At 43.2% G+C, this 17,621-nt stretch overlaps 1 protein-coding gene across 2 annotated transcripts in view; it reads left to right on the top strand.

The window, feature by feature from the left end:
* The window catches only part of LOC108166665 (uncharacterized), a 36,885-nt gene extending 19,264 nt beyond the window's left edge, over positions 1-17,621 (top strand). For both annotated transcript variants that reach the window (XM_081604922.1, XM_017307278.2), the window contains 3 exons: positions 12,442-12,543; positions 13,958-14,162; positions 14,276-17,621. In XM_081604922.1, coding sequence (XP_081461048.1) covers positions 12,442-12,543; positions 13,958-14,162; positions 14,276-14,381 — 413 coding nt within the window. In that variant the 3' untranslated portion in view covers positions 14,382-17,621. The remainder of the gene's footprint in view (positions 1-12,441; positions 12,544-13,957; positions 14,163-14,275) is intronic.

The raw sequence follows: 17,621 nt of genomic DNA, 5'->3' as shown, positions 1-17,621 counted from the left end.
ATATTTGTATGGCATTAAAAGGACCTTGAACTTTTGTTTTTCCACTGAAAGCTCTGGTTTGCACAATAAATGCCATGTGGGTTAAATTTTATGAATGATGCTCTGATGTCCCATTCTCCTGAAGGCAGCACAGAGCTGCACCACCAAAAACTGACAAACACTGAAGAGAAGAAGAGTTATGATTAATGTAGTTACAGTTCTATCCATGTTTTAATGTTGCAGAGCTCAGTTGTTTTGCAAATAGTTCAAAGTTTAAACTGGCATGTTGAACATCTTTTATCTGGTCATTTTGTGGAATATTTAACAACTAGAAAATGGCACAAAATAAGAATATTTTTTCCACTCTGATTGGCTGCTGTTAGGCCTACCAAGTTTAAGTTGAATGTTCATTGCATTTTTTGTATGCAATGTGAAAATAATTTCTATTCCCATGGCTTTTTGATGATAAATATAGAAACAAGTATAAAAATCAAAACATCTACAATAGTGATAGTAATATTAATGATAAAATAATAGTCAGTGCAAAGTAGCCTACAAATTCATTGGTGGGGGGCGGTGAGGGACCTGGATGAAGGCTAGGGGGGCGCTGGCCCAAAAAAGGTTGAGAAACACTGTTATAAAGGGTTTATCCACTCTTTTGGTGCTTTTGCATTGGCTAGCTTTGTTGCTGTGGCTGTTTCATTGGCTGACTGCTTGGACAGATGATCTCATATCCATTTCCAGTTCAATGTCAAAATCACATTTTTCGCTGGTTTAGCATTCATTTATAATATTATAATAACCATAACTTATTAGTTATTCTTATTATAATCATAATGTGAGTTATTACAGACACTTCTGAATAGAAACCAAGAATAATCCATTATTCTAATTATTTGATACCATGTTACAGTTTCTTGTTTCATCTGTAAGTACTTCCACAAGTGTAAGAGTAAGTTTAAATATTCTTATAATCCAACCAATATCAACCATTGGTTAAACCAATATTAATTATTGGCTTAATTATAAATTATTATTATTAATATAAGTATTTTACTCTGGGTTTTATCCAATTACTAAAAATGTTTAGATTTTATTCTTTAAACCTTTAATGCTTTAAAATAAGGAATGGTCTGAACTATTTTTATACTGATGCAAACTGGAAACTTCCTCTTTCTTCAGGAAACCTGCTCTTCCTGTTCCATGACTCTCTATTGCCTAACTATGATTTTTTATGATTAAATAGAAAAAATAAGTATCTAAGCAGAGTTTGCAGGACACAATAACAATACACACAACCAGAGTAATTTTATTACTGTTGGGACTTGATGTCATATGTGTACTAAATTTTAAAGGAAACTTTATTCATTGTTATTATTAAACTAAAATCTCCAGCATGGGGAAGTGGGATGAGCTCGACTTTTCTCGACAATATATATACACTGCTCAAAAAAAATAAAGGGAACACTCAAATAACACATCTTACTGAATGAATGAAATATTCTCATTGAATACTTTGTTCTGTACAAAGTTGAATGTGCTGACAACAAAATCACACAAAAATCATAAATGGAAATCAAACCAATGGAGTCCTCATGGAGTCGGTTTCTAACCGTTTGTGCAGACACATGCACATTTGTGGCCTGCTGGAGGTCATTTTGAGGGCTCTGGCAGTGCTCCTCCTGTTCCTTCTTGCACAAAGGTGGAGGTAGTGGTCCTGCTGCTGGGTTGTTGCCCTCCTACGGCCTCCTCCACGTCTCCTGGTGTACTGGCCTGTCTCCTGGTAGCGCCTCCAGCCTCTGGACACTACGCTGACAGACACAGCAAACCTTCTTGCCACATCTCGCATTGATGTGCCATCCTGGATGAGCTGCACTACCTGAGCCACTTGTGTGGGTTGTAGAGTCCGTCTCATGCTACCACGAGTGTGAAAGCACCACCAACGTTCAAAACTGACCAAAACATCAGCCAGACAGCATAGGTACTGAGAAGTGGTCTGTGGTCCCACCTGCAGAACCACTCCTTTATTGAGTGTGTCTTGCTAATTGCCAATAATTTCCATCTGTTGTCTATTCCATTTGCACAACAGCAGGGGAAATTGATTGTCAATCAGTGTTGCTTCCTAAGTGGACAGTTTCATTTCACAGAAGTTTGGTTTACTTGGAGTTATATTGTGTTGTTTAAGTGTTCCCTTTATTTTTTTGAGCAGTGTATATATACACACGCACACACATGCGCACACGCACACACACACCTATATGGGTTTTGGTATTTTCACGGGACATTTTTTTTCAAACCAGTTTTTTGCAACACTAAACGGACGCCCCTTTCCACTTATGTTAGAAAGACGTAGTAAGTTGTCAAAAAACTTGTTGAGCTACACAACATAGATCTCACTTAAAAATTTAGACACACATCAGAACTCAAAATACAAGAACCTGACACAATGTTGTATTAAAAGGACAAACGATAATGAGGTGCTTGGCTCCGCACATGGCACCAACAGTAATTGTCAGGGCCAATTTTATTTATCAGGACCACGGCATACACATACAAAAAACATACAATTTATGTGCATTAAGAAGTCCTAACATGGAAACATGGACTATAGCTAGTCCATATTTGTGGAGTGCATCTGTCATCCCATGAGATATACAAATCATCTATGGAATCAGGAACATACTCCTCTTTTGATAATGTCACCTCACTTGAACTTTGTTCTGGACAGACCTGTTGATTAAAAACAGATTTTGTATATATTGAAAGCCTTTCAGCAACAATATTTCTACTAAAAGCTTACCACTTGAAGTTCAGTGATGTCCTTCTTTTATTTACGATAAAATTTTTTGTGCCAGGACTAGTTGCAAACCATCCATCCATCCATCCATCCATCCATCCATCCATCCATCCATCCATCCATCCATCCATCCATCCATCCATCCATCCATCCATCCATCCATCCATCCATCCATCCATCCATCCATCCATCCTCTTCCGCTTATCCGGGGTCGGGTCGCGGGGGCAGCAGCTTCAGAAGGGAGGCCCAGACTTCCCTCTCCCCAGTCACTTCTTCCAGCTCCTCTGGAGGAATCCCAAGGTGTTCCCAGGCCAGCCGAGAGACATAGTCCCTCCAGCATGTCCTGGGTCTTCCCCGAGGCCTCCTCCCGGTGGGACGTGCCCGGAACACCTCACCAGGGAGGCATCCAGGAGGCATCCTGACCAGATGCCCGAGCAACCTCAACTGGCTCCTCTCGACGTGAAAGAGCAGCGGCTCTACTCTGAGTCCCTCCCTGATGATCGAGCTTCTCACCCTATCTCTAAAGGAGACACCAGCCACCCTACGGAGGAAACCCATTTCGGCCGCTTGTATCCATGATCTCGTTCTTTCAGTCATGACCCAAAGCTCATGACCATAGATGAGGGTGGGAACGTAGATCGACCGGTAAATCGAGAGCTTCGCTTTTTGACTCAGCTCTCTCTTCACCACGACGGACCGGTACAGCGCACGCTTCACGGCAGACGCTGCCCCGATCCGCCTGTCGACCTCGCGCTCCCTTCTTCCCTCATTCGTGAACAAGATCCCCAGATACTTAAACTCCTCCACTTGAGGCAGGACGACCTCCCTGACCCGGAGAAGGCACTCTACCCTTTTCCTGCTCAAGACCATGGCCTCGGATTTGGAGGCACTGAGCCTCATCCTGGCCACTTCACACTCGGCCGCGAACCGCTCCAGTGAGAGCTGCAGATCACGTTCCGATGAAGCCAACAGGACCACTTCATCCGCAAAAAGCAGAGATGCGATCCTAAGGCCACCAAAACGGATCCCCTCAACACCTTGGCTGCGCCTAGAAATTCTGTCCATAAAAGTAATGAACAGAATCGGTGACAAAGGGCAGCCTTGGCGGAGTCCAACTCTCACCAGAAACGAGCCGACTTACTGGCAATGCGGACCAGATTCTGACACCGGTCATACAGGGACCTGACAGCCCGTATCAAAGGGCCTGGTACCCCATACTACCGGAGTACCCCCACCACAAGGCCTCCCGAGAGACACGGTCGAACGCCTTCTCCAAGTCCACAAAACACATGTTGACTGGTTGGGCGAACTCACATGGACCCTCCAGGACCCTGCTGAGGGTGTAGAGCTGGTCAAGTGTTCCACGACCAAGACGAAAACCACACTGCTCTTCCTGAATCCAAGGTTCGACTATCTGATGGACCCTCCTCTCCAGGACCCCTTACCATGGAGGCTTAAGAGTGTGACCCCCGTGTAATTGGAGCACACCCTCCGGTCCCCCTTATTAAACAGGGGGACCACCACCCCAGTCTGCCAATCCAGGGGAACTGCCCCCGATGTCCATGCGATATTGCAGAGTCGCATGAGCCAACACAACCCTGCAACATCCAGAGCCTTAATGAACTCCGGGCGGATCTCATCCACCCCCGGAGCCCTGCCACAGAGGAGCTTTTTGACCACCTCGGTGACCTCGTCCCCAGAGATTGGAGAGCTCAAACCCCAGTCCCCAGGCTCAGCTTCCTCAACAGAAGGCATGTTGGTGGGATTGAGGAGGTCTTCGAAGTATTCCGCCCACCGGCCCACAACGTCCCGAGTTGAGGTCAGCAGCACACCATCCCCACTTTAAACAGTGTTGGTGCTGCACTGCTTCCCCCTCCTGAGACACCGGATGGTGGACCAGAATCGCCTCGAAGCCGTACGGAAGTCTGTCTCCATGACCTCTCCAAACTCCTCCCACACCCGAGTTTTTGCCTCAGCGACAACCCGAGCCGCATGCCGTTTCGCCCGCTGGTACCCATCAGCTGCTTCTGGAGTCCCACAGGCCAAAAAGGCCCGATAGGACTCCTTCTTCAGCTTGACAGCATCCCTCACCAAAGGTGTCCACCAATGGGTTCGAGGGTTGCCGCCGCGACAGGCACCAACAACCTTGGGGCCGCAGCTCCGATATGCCGCCTCGGCAATGGAGGTACGGAACATGGTCCACTCAGACTCAATGTTCCCCACCTCCCCCGGGACGTGCTCGAAGTTCTGCCGGAGATGAGAGTTGAAGCTCCGTCTCACAGGGGACTCCGCCAGACGTTCCCAGCAAACCCTCACTACACGTTTGGGCCTGCCTGGTCTGACCGGCTTCCTCTCCCACCACTGGAGCCAACTCACCACCAGGTAGCGATCAGTGGACAGCTCCGCACCTCTTTTCACCCGAGTGTCCAAGACATACGGCCGCAAATCCGATGAGACGATGACAAAGTCAATCATTGAACTGCGGCCTAGGGCATCCCGGTGCCAAGTGCACATATGGACACCCTTATGCCTGAACATGGTGTTCGTGATGGACAATCCGTGACGAGCACAGAAGTCCAAGAACAGAACACCACTCGAGTTCAGATTGGGGGGGGGGTGTTCCACCCAACCACACCCCTCCAGGTCTCACTGTCATTGCCCACATGAGCGTTGAAGTCCCCCAGTAGAACAAGGGAGTCCCCAGGAGGGGCACTCTCCAGTACCCCCTCTAAGGACTCCAAGAAGGGTGGGTAATCTGAACTGCCACTCGGCCTGTAAGCACAAACAGTCAGAACCCGTCCCCCCACCCGTAGGCGGAGGGAGGCTACCCTCTCATCCACCGGGGTGAACCCCAACGTACAGGCGCCCAGATGGGGGGCAACAAGTATGCCCACTCCAGCCCGGCGCCTCTCACTGTGGGCAACTCCAGAGTGGAAGTACGTCCAGCTCCTCTCAAGGAGACTGGTTCCAGAACCAGAGCCATGTGTCGAGGAGAGGCCGACCATTTCTAGCCGGAACCTCTCAGCCTCGCACGCTAGCTCCGGTTCCTTCCCCACCAGAGAGGTGACATTCCACGTCCCAAGAGCCAGCTTCTGCAGCCGAGGATCAGACCGCCAGGGTCTCCTCCCTCGACTGCCGCCCATAGCACAATGCACCCGACCCCTTTGGCCCCTCCGACAGGTGTTGAGCCCATTGGAAGAGGGACCCACATCTCCTCTTCGGGCTGAGCCCAGCCGGGCTCCGTGGGTAAAAGCCCGGCCACCAGGCGCTCGCCATCGTGCCCCATCTCCAGGCCTGGCTCCAGAGTGGGGCCCCGGTGACCCGCGTCTGGGTGAGGGAACGCCAGATCCAAAATTTATGTCCATCATAAGGGGTCTTCGGGCTGTGCTTTGTCTGGTTCCTCACCTAGGACCTGTCTGCCTTGGGTCACCCTACCAGGGGCATAAAGCCCCAGACAGCATAGCTCCTAGGATCATTGGGACACTCAAACCCCTCCACCACAATAAGGTGGTAGCCCAAGGAGAGAAACTAGACAGAGAAAAATAAGAATTGACAAAGGGAGGTAGCATGATAAATATTTAAAAATCAGTGCCACACTATGACTCAATTTCAACATACAGCACAACTACACATGGAACACTTTTTAGAAGTGTTCCTGTGGGATCATCTTCAAAAGATGAACCCAATTCCCATTATCTTTACATCATACCTTTACATCACACACCACTCCATTTCAGAGGCAAAAAAGTTCACATAAAACACATTTTTCTAAACTTGACATTTCATCATGGATGAGATTATGATCACAGACACACAGTTAACCACTGTTAACCAAAAAAAGTGTAATCTTAAGATAAGAATTTGATCCTGACACGTGTGTAGTGTAGAGTATAAAAACCAATGAATCATTATGATTCTTTGTTTTTGAATCGTAATAACCATGTGTTTGAACAGTACTTAATATTCTCATTACTATTTTAGAAAATTAAAAGATCATTGAGATAAAACTTATGTCAGGTGAGTTGCCAGAAAATAATTTGCATGCATCCAGATCAGCAGCCTGACAAGGCATCTCTATGGACAGCTAAAATGAAGGGATGAACAATGAATGGTTGTTTAAAAAAATAAAAATATACAATGTCCACCTTATGTATGTACCTGTCCAGTTGAGTATTACACATGATCCATGTATCTGTGTGCATCTAAATTTAACTTTCATTCTTTTCTACCTCTAATTTCAAAACTCAATCCTCCAAATTTCTGCACCTTGCATAGGTATTACACAAGACCTGTGTGTTTGAAGAGTACTTAATATTATTTCAGTGACTTTATATAAGAAACTAAGTTTGTTGTTGGAGACCAAAATTACCTCTTGAGGGTTGGTTGAATAGGATCCGCATACATCCACATCACCAGCCTGACACAGTTCATCTTTGGAAATCTGAAATGTAAAGAACACTCACTAAATGTGAGTTTGTTGAAAATGTAGGAAACAGTCCTCCCTATTCCTGCACCTTACATTTTCAGTATTACGCAAGACCTGTGTTTATGTGCACTCCTAAATGTGACTTTCATTATTCTGTACTTGTAATTTTAATACTCAGTCCTCCCTATTCCTGCACCTTACATTTTGAGTATTACACAGGACCTGTGTGTATGTGCACTTCTAACTGTAATTTTCATTCTTTTCTAACTGTAATTTCAAAGCTCAGTTTTCCAAATTTCTTCAACTTACATGATAAGTATTACACAACACCTGTGTGTATGTGCACTCCTAAATGTGACTTTCATTCTTCTGTACTTGTAATTTCAATACTCAGTCCTCCCTATTCCTGCACCTTACATTTTGAGTATTACACTGGACCTGTGTGTATGATGTCGAGAAAAGTCGAGCTCATCCCACTTCCCCATGCTGGAGATTTTAGTTTAATAGTAATAATAAATAAAATTACCTTAAAATTAATTACACAGGTGACATCAAGTCCCAACAGTAGAGTCAGACGGTAATAAAATTAATCTGGTTGTGTGTGTTACTGTGTCCTGCAAACTTAGCTTTAATTCTACTTTTTTCTATTTAATCATGAAAAATCATAGTTAGGCAGAAAGAGAGTCATGAAACAGGAAGAGCAGGTTTCCTTAATAAAGAGGAAGTTTCCAGTTTGCATCAGTATAAAAACTGTCATTGCCCACATGAGCGTTGAAGTCCCCCAGTAGAACAAGGGAGTCCCCAGGAGGGGCACTCTCCAGTACCCCCTCTAAGGACTCCAAGAAGGGTGGGTAATCTGAACTGCCACTCGGCCTGTAAGCACAAACAGTCAGAACCCGTCCCCCCACCCGTAGGCGGAGGGAGGCTACCCTCTCATCCACCGGGGTGAACCCCAACGTACAGGCGCCCAGATGGGGGGCAACAAGTATGCCCACTCCAGCCCGGCGCCTCTCACCGTGGGCAACTCCAGAGTGGAAGTACGTCCAGCTCCTCTCAAGGAGACTGGTTCCAGAACCAGAGCCATGTGTCGAGGAGAGGCCGACCATTTCTAGCCGGAACCTCTCAGCCTCGCACGCTAGCTCCGGTTCCTTCCCCACCAGAGAGGTGACGTTCCACGTCCCAAGAGCCAGCTTCTGCAGCCGAGGATCAGACCGCCAGGGTCTCCTCCCTCGACTGCCGCCCATAGCACAATGCACCCGACCCCTTTGGCCCCTCCGACAGGTGTTGAGCCCGGGTTATTAATGAGGCAATGAAGCTTCAAACTGCTTTTCCATTACAGACCAAGCACCCTCTGCATTGGGTGTCATCGTTTCCCAGGTGGGATCATCTCATTGCAGAGAAACAAGCTGAGGGCTCCCATTAATTTGTCGTTGTCATGAGTTAAAATTTTCATGAAAATAAATGTTTGTATTTGTGGCATATTCAAATCTTATTTTGAAGGGATGTGTGAACGTTACCATAGCGAACAGAGTCAGAGAGCGTTATGGCAGTGATCGAGACGACAGGAGTAGAGCTTGTAAGTCTTAAGTCTGGTTCACACGGCATGTTTTTAGGATTGTCGGACAATTTTCCAAACTTCTGTGACCACAGAGCTGATAAAAGTACAACAGGTTTGTGTGTCCAGCCACATAACAGGAGCAAATCTTGCCATGTGAGCAGGCTTTAGTACAAAATAATGTCACAATAATAATGTTCTGTGGATATTCTTTGTATGAAATACTGAATAAACATGCATCCAGAGCCCGCAGAGATGGAGTGCCGCCCCTCTAGGCCCTGCTGGGATCCAGAGGGCCACAGCAGGGAAGAGAGTCCATCTCAAAAAATATTTTTTTTTCTCTCTCTCTCTGGACTCAAACCCTGGCCTCCCAGGTGAACACCTGGCAACATGCCCACTGAGCTATACATTCAGCTATTGTGTGTGAGAGCCACTGTCCACTTGACTCTCCCAGCCTCTATATAAGCTGATAAAAATATTGATATATACACACCAACATATGTCACTGTTGTATCTTTCATTTTTGCTTCAGTCTGGACTCAAACCCTGGCCTCCCAGGTGAACACCTGGCAACATGCCCACTGAGCTATACATTCAGCTATTGTGTGTGAGAGCCACTGTCCACTTGACTCTCCCAGCCTCTATATAAGCTGATAAAAATATTGATATATACACACCAACATATGTCACTGTTGTATCTTTCATTTTTGCTTCAGTCTGGATTCAAACCCTGATCTACCAGGTGAACTACAGGTGACATAACCATAGACCTATACTGTCAGCTATTGAGTGGGAGATCCACTGTCATTTGACTCTCCCAGCCTCTATATAAGCTGAAAAATAATATTGATACATACACACAGATATATGTCACTGTTGTATATTTCATTTTTGCCTGAGTCTGGATTCGAACCGTGGTCTCCCAGGTGAACTACTGGTGACATAACCATTGACCTATGCTGTCAGCTAATGTTTAAGTTCTAGAATGTGTGTATGTGATCCTTTTGTTTGTGAAATGTTACCTTTTGGGTGTGTCCTGGTAGTGGCTATCTTGGAACCTACTAAGGAAGAGGCCCGCCTCAAACCCAGCTCTTATATAGAAGCGGCCATGTTTGCTGGAGTTTGATTGGCTGAGCAGTTAATTGAGAAGGCAGGGACAACAATATATAGAGTTCTGGCTGAAGCTCGAGAGACTGCTGGCTGAGCCTTGAGAAACTGAAAGCAGAGAGACTGAAAGCAGAGAGACTGATAGCTAAGAGACTGATGGAAAAGATGCCATTTTGCCTTGTGAGTGAAATATGCTGTGCTGAATGAGGCCTAATAAATCACCTTTGTTTATGGAACAGCCAACTTTGCTGAGTTTTCCTTCCACACCTCTCAGTGTAACAGGGGTTATTGGACCAATAGAAACCTTTCTACACTTTTAAATTTTTGTCAAAATTAGCAGGACACCGCTCCTGTCCTGTCAATTCAAAATGTTCTGCTAGTGTTGTGTGTATTCTGACAAAATGTCCCGCTAAACCACATTTACCAACACACACACACACACACACGCACACACACACACTTTTGTCATAGTACCCCCAAGAATTTAAAACTACTTTTACCCCTGGTACTACCAGATCAATAGCCCTCAACTGATAAAAGCTGCGTCAATATGAACTTCTTCATGTGGTTTCCATGATGAGGGGGTATGAGTTTGAAAACATTTCTCCGTCATGTATGCTGCTAGCATATGCTAGTTCTAAATAGGGGGTGCCCAAAGTTGGTTCTTGAGGGCCAGCATCCTGCATGTTTTAGTTCTCTCCATTGTGATAGTAACAACCTTTCCAGAATGTCAATATTCTTCTTAGGCCTTCTAATGAGACATCACTTGATCCAGGTACGTTGAACCAGGAAGAGAACTAAAACATGTAGGATGCAAGCCCTCCAGGACCAACTTTGGGCACCACTGTCGTAAATGAAATGACTAATGTTATTACGCAATACTCAGCCACACCCCTACCTCCTCTCAGACTCCTACTGACTGACTACTGACCAGCTCTTCGTCTAACGAGTCCGTGAAGCCTCTACCTATAGAATGCCCTCTATATACACAGATGAGTATATAGAGGGCATTCTGTTTAAGCTGGAAGCGAGAAAGATACGTCTAGACTTTAACTACCTTCAGGTCCTGAGATTATGACCTTTTACAGTTAATGGATCGGACATTCAAATAGCCCGTGGTAGCCCGACTCCAGAAACCACCCCAGTTAACGGTAGCTCTTTCCCTATTAATAACGTGCACTTGTTACAGTCTAGATAATTTTAGAGACTCGGCCCGAGTCCCAAGGTCATTATTTATCATAACTAAAGAAACGTTTGAAGCCCCCCCATTTCACTAGGATCATGAACACTGATTTTATGTTAACCAGAAGAATTGTTATCCCTATGACTTAATTAATTTAACTGTCCACAACATCAAGTAGACTTTAATATTTTATTAGCAAGCTTTAGCAGGGGAAAATGCCATACAGCTACTTCAATCAAAATATAAAATAATTTTAGAAAACACACTTCCCTTCTAGACCCTATACTGCGTCACTAAACCTTAAGAGAAGCTTTTGGGATGCAGTTCCACTCTTTCCCAGATGCTGAGTTGATCTTGGCAGCAGAAAACTCTAAATCCCATGGTCAGGGACCCATCTTGCCGTAGCAGAGTCCTCTTTCAGAATAAATCCAAAGTTGAACTGGTGAATGTTCTTCATGAGCTCAGTTCTTTATCCATAGGTGATCTTTGTCTATCCCCCATGTCCACTGCAGCATCATTGAGATGTTTCTTGGGTTGAGAGTTAGGCAGATGTCGAATTAGAACCCCGGGTTGTGGATTATCGGATCATGTTCCTTTCTAGAGCAGCGCGAAGTCTTCACCTTCCCGTGGTTTCAAAGTATCGCCCCAATCTTGATCCTGCATCTTCTTGTGGTCTTGCAAAACTAACGTTTTGAGAAGCAAAGGAGGATTCTGTTTTTAAAAAATCTTGTTAGTTTGGATATTTTCTTTATCACTCATGTGTCGCGCTCTTCTTTTTCTTTTTCCTGCGCTCTGCTGTCATACTTTCTGTTGTCCACCATCATTAGAAATGATTCCCTGATGCTTATCGCTTATTAAGGGCGACTAGACGGATATCTGAGACAACACTGCATGTGTTGGAGTGCCGCGTGCGAATTAAAAGGGGAGGCGATGCATGACAACAACAGAAACGCATAATTATTAAGTCGCGTTATTGTTTGGATTTGAATCGGTATGTTTTGCATCCAATGAAAACAAGGATGTTGACAAATAAACTGAACAATATGCTGGCAATTTTGGGATATTTCCACTGATGTGTGTGGTCTTGAAATAAAATTCCGAGTCCTCAATGTCCGACACGACAGAGACCAAATGAGGTAGACAAACACACACCACATAACCCCCCCCCCCATCATTTTTTGCCCTTATTTGCAAATTAAATGACCTTTTTATGACCTAAAATGAAATTTCATGACTTTCCAGGTTTTCAGTGACGGGTAAGAACCCTGTAACAATATGACAAATTATTGAAAATAGAGAGAAAAGCAAAGAATTGTGCATAATAACTTGCATGATACGTAAAACCACTTGCAATTTGTGATGATTCTGTTTTTTTTTGTTTTTTTCTTTTACAGTTTACCCAAGTGCTTTTCCTGTCTTGACTCCACCCTCTGGGCAAACTGCTGTGGCTACATCATCTGAAAACTCCAGAGTCACAGTCCACCCACTTACACAAAGTACTGAGTTATTTTTTAAACGCTATTTACTAGAGATGTGCCGATCAGGTTTTTTCCTGCCAATACTGATACCGATCACCCATGAGGGCCGATCACCAATACCGATCAACGATACCGATCACATAATTATTTTTTAATTTTTTTATCATAAACACTACCAGTTACATTATGTGGAGAAAGGAACCATGAATTCACCTTAATTTAGACAAAATCTTGTTTTTAATAACTTTTTCCAAGAAGAAAACTAAACAAACAGGCATTGTGCAAATTGTACTGCTATCAATAATACTATCTTTAACAGACTGATAACATATGAAGGCTCTGAAGAGGCTAAATAATGCAAAGAGCCAAAATAAAACCTCTCAACATTGCCAAAAAAATTCAAGAATAAAACTCAACATTCAAAGGCAAATACAGGATCCATTACAATAAACAATCCAGAGTTACTGAATGAAAACTTCCTGATAGCATGGCGGCTAGCTGATTACTGCTAGTTCTGAGTGGCTGTTTCTGACTGAGCGGAGTAATTATGCAGAGCAGGGAGGAGATCGATTATTTTTTTAGAGATTATCTGTCTCATGTTAGGACAGCGAAAGTTTTAATACGTATGTAAAATGTATTTTTTTAGGGTAGATGCTGCAGCTTTAAACAGAGGTTCGGTGTGAGAGTCACTACCAGGTGGAGCAGAAGCGGCGCTCCGTCTGTGAAATATTACTACCTGTAGCGCGTAGCAGCGGTTCAACAGCGAGAAACTTTACCATTCACTCAGTGCGTTATAGTTCCACATCGCTTAGGATTTTTTGCTGCGCGTTTACGCAGTGTGAAGGAAAGAGGAGACCAGCTGCACAGGCAGGCTGCGAAATGAGATGCAGGTGATCGGTATTGTCAACAAGAGACTGTGATCGTGTAACCTGGTTGTAATTCTCTTTTATTATAATTACACAAAATGTCTTTTTTTTGTTATTTGTCTTGTTCCTTATCTTACTGAAACCTCAGTCATTGTTTTAACCGTGTTACTTTAAGATTTTAAGCCCCTCCCTTTTATTTCTTCTTCTGTGGTATTGTCTTTAAATTGTTTGCACCCCTTAGCCCCTGCCCTTTTGACCTGTTGTCCTGCGGGAGAGGACTTGGAGCGGGCAGCCTTTAACACGGTTGTTTTGTCTTTGTATTCTCATCAGAAATAAACCGAGAATCATCTGTTCGAAAGATAAATTGTGTCACGGTCCATTCACTTGATAACCAGCACAACGCAGAAAAGTATCCGGTTACAATCGGCGATCACCGATCATGCACTTTTTCACGAAAATCGGCCGATTATGATCGGTGACCGATCGATCGGCACACCTCTACTATTTACTATTGGCTACTAATTTATTGTACATATCTGGCTCCATGTTTCTTTTCTTCTTGGCAGTTGGTGAACGAGCCTCCAGAGGCAGCAGAGCTCCGACAGTAGCGGTCGTGTCCCAGCCACAGCCAGTTCCCATCATACTGAACAGTCTGAGAGACTCTCCTGGATTTGTTCACTGTCCTCACTGCCTTGAGCTTGTCACCAGTAACGTTACGTATGTGGCTGGGAGGACTGCTGTGTGCTCATGTATCATTATGGCTTTAATGGGGTGGGAGCAGAACACACACACACACACACACGCGCGAACACACACGCATGTACACGCAGAAGAATTAGTGTTGAAGCTCAGCAGGCGGATCTGACCATTCTTCTTTGTTTCAGGTTATTCTGCGGTTTCTGTCTGATTCCACTGTGCATGAGAGGACTGCAAGATGCACATCATTCCTGTCCACAATGTGGCAAGAAACTGTACATTTATGAAAGATGACATGCTGTCTGGATCCATGAAGCTCCTGTTTTTCTCCATCCACTCAGGATCTCATTAAATATGTTGAAAATTTTGCTAATTAAATTGTCATATGACTGCGTCACATGCTGCATACACTGCAATTTTTCTGAGCTTTTAACTCAAACTAAATGTAGGTTCTCTTTGGCAAGAAGGAAAAGCCACATTTAAGATTCATCACAGCAGGAAAGAAATATCACACCTTAATGAATGCTTGCAGGTAGACCCCAACTTCCTGATGACTGCATAGATAAGCATGTGAAAACTTATCTGGAAAGATGTATGTTTGCCATACATCTCAAACAGCTGATACAGGTTGATGTGTTCAACATTTTAAGATACTTTTTATAAGTATTTCTAGATTATTTATAGTTGAAATGCATGGCGTAGTAGGTGAACATTAAGTGTATTTTTGATGTTTTCTATAAATGTTTGAAGTTGTTAAAATGCTCAAATGAGAAAAGAAGCAGAAGCAGTTTTAACATGTTTGTAAAACCTCAGACTGTAAGAAATATTATCTTTTGTCACTTATTTTAATTTAGCTTTTTGTTATTATCAAAAGTTTAGTTCAGATTTTTTTAAATTGGGGTCTTTTGGGGAGGTTTATGATGATAATGTTTAGTGTACTACGGAGCAGAAAGCTGACATCTTTCTTTCTCCCTACATCCAGTGGGTGATGCAGATTGAAACAATCGATAGTAGCCACACAGGCACACCTACTTGAAGAGTATTTCTGAACCTTTTTTGGGCCAGCGCCCCCCTAGCCTTTATCCAGGTCCCTCACTGCCCCCCACCAAAGAATTTGTAGGCTACTTTGCAATACAAATTCTTACACAAAATTCCTCTTTACACAAAATGTGACAGGTGCAAAAGTATGGGCATCTCAACAAAAAAGGAACATTAATATTTAGTAGATCCTCCTTTTGCAAAAATAACAGCTCTGAGCTCTGCAACATTAAAACATGGATAGAACTGTAACTACATTAATCATAACTCTTCTTCTCTTCAGTGTTTGTCAGTTTTTGGTGGTGCAGCTCTGTGCTGCCTTCAGGAAAATGGGACATCAGAGTATCATTCATAAAACTTCACCCACATGGCATTTATTGTTCAAACCAGAGCTTTCAGTGGAAAAACAAAAGTTCCAGGTCCTTTTAATGCCAAACAAATATGAGACAGAAACATGGATTATATCTTTATATAGACCTGTCTATTGATTATAGATTAATAGTTTTACTGGACAGAAATGACAAAGAACAAATCTGGTTCTTAATCAAATCCTAATGAGTCAAATTGAAAGTGTCATGGAGTCATCAGCCTCATGACATTAACACTGACATGAAAAATAATATTGAATAAATTAATATATCAAATCTAATTAAAAACATAAATAAATGATCAGTTCTTTACTGTTATGGTATGTAAGATATATTTATTCTCAGTACTAGATATGGTCTTAAACCCATGACATTTCAACAATATTATTTTACTTTTTCTCTGGAAATAATGTCTGTTTATTCTTGCCATACAATTAATTATTGCTCGAAAGGTCTTGCCATACCAGTTAATTCCTCTGTATTTACTTTAGTTTCTTAGTTTATTCTTGCATTTTGTTCTTCATTCATTTCCATTTAGTTTCATTTGATTGATATTATCCTCTCTTGGTTTATTGCTATGTCCACTTTAGTTTGCTCTTGCTAGATTTATTTTGTCATTTATCCATTATAAGACGAATAATATAAGACAAATAATCTTCACTCATCACCTGCTGCGCCGCCTAATCGTCATGTTTTTCACATCATGTGTTGATTTTTTCACTGTTCAGCATCAGATTCTCTGTTTTTATGCCATAATTCACATCTAGTTTGTCGCTCCGTTTTATGTCCCGCTTCTCCTGTTTCAGAGTTTTGCGCAATGTGACCGTCTTTTTTTTTTTAAGCCCCTAAGGTGCAGGGCGTATCGATGGGGAAAAGGCAGACTGACATAAACCTTTTAATTCTGATTATTGAAATTTAAAAGTGCTGTGTTGTTCTATCACCCCGTTTCATACCGGACCACTTACAGCAGGGGTGTCAAACTCCAGTCCTCGAGGGCCGGTGTCCTGCAACTTTTAGAAGTGCCTCTGCTGCACCACACCTGAATAGAATAATTAGGTCATTAGCAAGGCTCTGGAGAACTGAGGAGGTAATTAAGCCATTTGATTCAGGTGTTTTGTACCTGTGGCACATCTAAAAACTGCAGGACAGCCGCCCTTCAGGACTGGAGTTTGACACCCCTGACTTACAGCTTCAGTGTTAACGCTATAAAATGAACGCTCTCTATCGTGGTATCACTCATGGAGGGATTTCTTTATTTCTTTATTTAAATGGGTTTATTTTTCAGAGGGATACACAGTGAGGGTATCGTGATTTTTAGCTTCCAGTAGCAGGAGAACGGAGCTGCGCCAAGAAGCTAACAGAAGCTAACAAACACTGAATAGAAGAAGAGCTGCCAAGCATGATTTAATCTTACACAATACAGTTTTACCAAGTTGCTCAAAGTCTACACTGGCATTGTTGTAGATTTAAGGTGTAAAGTTTACCTTCGACTAAACGCCCCCCAAAGGCATCCCAGCGCCCCCCTTTTGTAAAAATGCCCGCCAGCGCCCCCTGCCGTCCTCTGAATGCCCCCTGGGGGGCGGTACTGCCCACGTTGAGAACCGCTACACTAGAAGGAAACAAACGCACCCAGTACAACACTTTCATCTATTGGCTGAGAGGTTGCCAGACGACTGTGCCAAAAGGCAGTTCCATGTTTTGTAAGCAAACAGAGTCAGAGCAGAGACCAAGTCTAAGCGCGAGGAGAAGTTTTGAGTACAAGCATTACAAGTTTTGAGAAGAAAGACATGAAATCCTGCTTTCAGACTGAACATGTGTGCTCTTGGATTATGGCAGAAAAATTCCCTCCAAAACATTTGTTAATTCAGAGATATTAATTTAAAACATGAAAGTAGTTTTTATTGTATTGTATTGTTTAAAGGATTTTCCAAAACTATTGTATAATGTGATGTTTCTTAATTCTAATGGTAATGTATTCCAAGTGAGAAATACATTACCATTAGAATCAGGTGGACCGAAAAAGCCACCTGACCAACTGAGTTTTTCCTGAATTATGTTTTGCAATGCCGTCTGCTAGATGGTTGTTGATATATTGAAGAAAAATATCAACAAAATCATTTCTTTACAA

Source organism: Poecilia reticulata, chromosome 1 (assembly GCF_904066995.2).
Source record: "Poecilia reticulata chromosome 1, P_reticulata-male-v2, whole genome shotgun sequence".
In the NCBI taxonomy this organism is placed as follows: domain Eukaryota; kingdom Metazoa; phylum Chordata; class Actinopteri; order Cyprinodontiformes; family Poeciliidae; genus Poecilia; species Poecilia reticulata.
This window is presented reverse-complemented; position numbering and strand designations above follow the sequence as displayed.